General features: G+C 37.7%; 1 protein-coding gene across 1 annotated transcript in view; it reads right to left on the reverse strand.

Moving 5' to 3' along the window:
* The window catches only part of LOC109823378, a 25,514-nt gene continuing 23,891 nt past the window's right edge, over window positions 2,104-3,726 (reverse strand). Inside the window, 2 exon segments of the mRNA XM_020389652.1 lie at window positions 2,104-2,502; window positions 2,588-2,806. Coding sequence (XP_020245241.1) covers window positions 2,250-2,502; window positions 2,588-2,806 — 472 coding nt within the window. The 3' untranslated portion in view covers window positions 2,104-2,249.

Genomic DNA, 3,726 nt, shown 5'->3' on the forward strand with positions numbered 1-3,726 from the left:
TTTTTTTTATTTACTGTAAATGATATAAAGTTGAGACACTTGAAACTTTATCTCACGGATGATTGGTCATAGGACAATTGGACGATGGTCCGAATCATTATAGAATAAGGTTAGAAATGTTATTGTCCTATCTGTTGGAATATTTGATTATGGAACGATTGAGTGTTTCACAAACCTTTCTTTTCATCTTGTTATGGATTTTTGACGGTTTTAAACCTTTGTCTGAATAGAACAAAATTTATTATTTTCTATAAATATTTAATATCTCCAAATGTGAAAAATACAAATCACTTTTCTTTTTTCCCCTTTATCCAAATGGAATAAAATTTATTATTTTCTATAAATATGTAATATCTCAAAAATATGAAAAATGCCAATCACTTTTTTCTTTTTCTTTCCTTCCGTTTCTTCGAAAAAAAAGAACTATTCCCCTCATTTAGTCAACGAGATCCTCAAGTGTCGGCCTATCGCTATATCATCCTTATAGACTGATTATTTCTATTAATAACCCAACACTCTCATTTTTTTCTGCCTAAAAGAAAATATTACAATGGTTATTTGTTGATGTTGGAGCAGTTTTTAATTCATGATTACATGCTTATTAAAAAATGTACTAGTAAAATGACGCTATTCGCATGCAGGTTTAGAAGTTTATGTTTTGCACCATTTATTAAATGCGAATAATCATTAATTACTTTTAAACTTCTAAAAGAATGCTCAAATATTCTATGTGGGAGTATCTTGTTTTACAAACAAATACTCACAGTTTGAGTAAGTAAGAGTAAACTTGCCCATGGATACATAGACTTTAGGATCACATGTGCAATTTCAATTGTATTCAGGACACCAAAATGTAATAAATCTCTGTTCTTTTTAAACTATCATCATGACCAGTTAGTGAAATTTAATATATATGACCTAGGATATTTTATTATTATTTTATTTATATTTGAAGAAGAAGACAAATCTTTATTTGGAAAAAGTTATAGATATGAGTATTCAAGGCAAATAACCGTACATACCGTCAAAACACACGGTGATAACTTGAATTTCACAATTCACGTCATATGCAAGAGTTTAAAATTAGAAATTGTGTTTAATGGTTTATTTGTTTTCTAATCAGGTTGTTTTTAGCCTAATGCAAATAGGACTCGGTAAAAAACTTAATCGACATGAGATTTCAATCGAAGTCTACTCCTACAAGGATTCGATAATTTAGTTGGTTATAAATATATCAAAAATCCATCTCTTCTGCATACCAAAGCTCTCATTGCGAGAAGTCATCGGTTACTCCAAAGAATTAGTTACAGCAGTCATGTCTCGATCGACTATTTCAGCAAGCCTCTTCCTCCTCTTTCTCATCACCTTCTCGCCGTCGCCATCCCAATCGTTTCCAAGAAGACGCAATGGTTATCTCTTCGAGGAGGCGATCTGCTTCAAATTCGCACGAGCTATCGTGACTTCCACGGAATCATCGGACAATCTCAAGGATATGCTCAAGACATCCCGGGGTGAATACTTGATCAAGCAGTGTCCTTTGCCGATACGAAGGTTTCGTTTTCTGCAGCTGCAGGATGAAGGAGTGAAGCTTGACGAGTTTGCAGAAGGACTTCGACACAACATACTGTGCGAAGATGTAAGTTGTGGCATGGTTCTTGATATGATGCTTCACGAGGCAAGGTACGGGCTGTAGAGCGCCCAGTTTTCTTGGAGATGTCATAGCTGAGCGAGAGAGCGAGATAACAAGTGTGTAGCTGCTTTGTGATTTTTGGTGTGAATTTGCTTTTATTATTGTGTTGATATTGAATAACTGAACGAAAATTGATTATTCTACTGCCTATTGCCGATATCGTACTACTGAATGCAGTTCTTTCTCTCATTAACTTCCTGTTTTAGTTTGTTACTACTTTTGGTTTCGATCTTTACTTGACTGCTGGCCGTGTGTGCTAACGCTGATCTTATAGAGGTATGTAACTTCCTAGTCCACCTCACTAAATTAAGCCTATGTCACGAGCAATTTAAAGTTGCAAGCTAATTAACCAGGAAATCAAGCTTAGTACATATAAGATCATATGTATGCAACCAGTCTCAGAAACGCTCACCTTGTATAATTACGCCACTCAACTTTGAAATGCAAAACTACTAGCTAGCATACACCATACACCAGGCAGCAGTACAGATTTAGCACGCTATATATTTAAACACATAAACAGACAGCTTTGAGCCTTAAATATTGACAGACTGAAGTCTCAAGCATCGGACCATGTAATGTCATAATCCCCTACCTGAGACTTGGGGATATCCAACGCCTTCCACACTGCCGGAGAAGCATCCACTATATTATTAGGACAGGGAGGTTGGAAGTCATGATCGGCATCACAACCGTGCACAGAATCACACTCATCCACCACTTTGGCTCTCACTGACTTACCATTGGCATTGATGTTGATGTAGTTCAGGCATCGGCTTCCTCCATTGTACCAGCCAGTAGACAATGCATGTCTGTTATATATATATAGGGAGAGGTTCAAATAAAAACATCACTATCCTAAAAACTAAAAACCAATCCTCTCCATTGGATCAAGACAATGCTACCACCAGTTCACCGTCGCTGTGGTACTGGTTATCGCACTCGGATGGGCCGCCTCCGTCACCACCCTCGGCAAAGCTGTTGATGGTCATTGTCGCGCGGGTGGTGCCCGTAATGGGAGGAGAGCAGCGATATTGAGGGTACTTCTTCCCTGCTTTGCAGCAGTCAGAGTCGTGCTCTGTGTTGCAGTGGCCAGTCTTTCCTCGCAAATATCCGCTAGCGTGGCAGGATCCGACCAGCTCTGTGTTGCAGTGGCCAGTCTTTCCTCGCAAATATCCGCTAGCGTGGCAGGATCCGACCATGAGCCGATGTGAGGCTACGGGACTTGGGCTTGAAATCCCTGCGAGCAGAACAATAGCAATTATTGCTAATTGACAAGATTTAGCCATCTTAGTACAGTACCGATTGCTATAGTTTGTTGTGGATTAATTTGCAATTGAGTGATCGATGAGCTGGTTTTTATAGCGTTGGAGGGGTAATATTCAGAATGATAGCGTACGTAATTAGGCTTGTGGGCAAGCCAAAAAGTTAACCACACGGCCTTTCGTCCCTTCTATTATATATTTATTTTGGACTTTCTTGATGAATTTGTCAATAACTAGCTGTGTTGCTATGGTTAATTATTCTGGCTTATCCTCACATTTATGGACCATAGTGATCGCAAATATTTTCTTAATTTCCTCTCATTATGAAGGCACGGACTAATATTGAAATATTATTTCTTGTATGTAATAAGTTGCGCCTGGATTTAGTATACAAATTTAATGTAAAAATACTGAGTTCAGTTACACGTAGTTCAAATACACATAACCCTAATCACATACGCGTTTGGCAAATTTGTTGGTATTTTCGTTTGTTTCCTGATTGGGTTGATCTTCGCTAAACTAAATTGGGGCTTCTGAACGAGGAGTCTTCAAAGAACTCTAATAGAAATCGGATTAAGGAGTCGATCCTTAAGCAATAGGTATCCTAGCTACCACTACTTGATTACATTCAAGTCTAAACCTTGTAGGAATTTTTTTTGTTTGGCTATAAATATTCTTAGGATTCGAATCTCAGCTCCATAGAAAACAAGGACAGAAAACTAATACAATAGATAGAAACTTTTACGTGGTTCAATAATTTGTCAACGTAGA

The sequence above is a fragment of the Asparagus officinalis genome, chromosome 9 (genome assembly GCF_001876935.1).
Source record: "Asparagus officinalis chromosome 9, Aspof.V1, whole genome shotgun sequence".
Lineage (NCBI taxonomy): Eukaryota > Viridiplantae > Streptophyta > Magnoliopsida > Asparagales > Asparagaceae > Asparagus > Asparagus officinalis.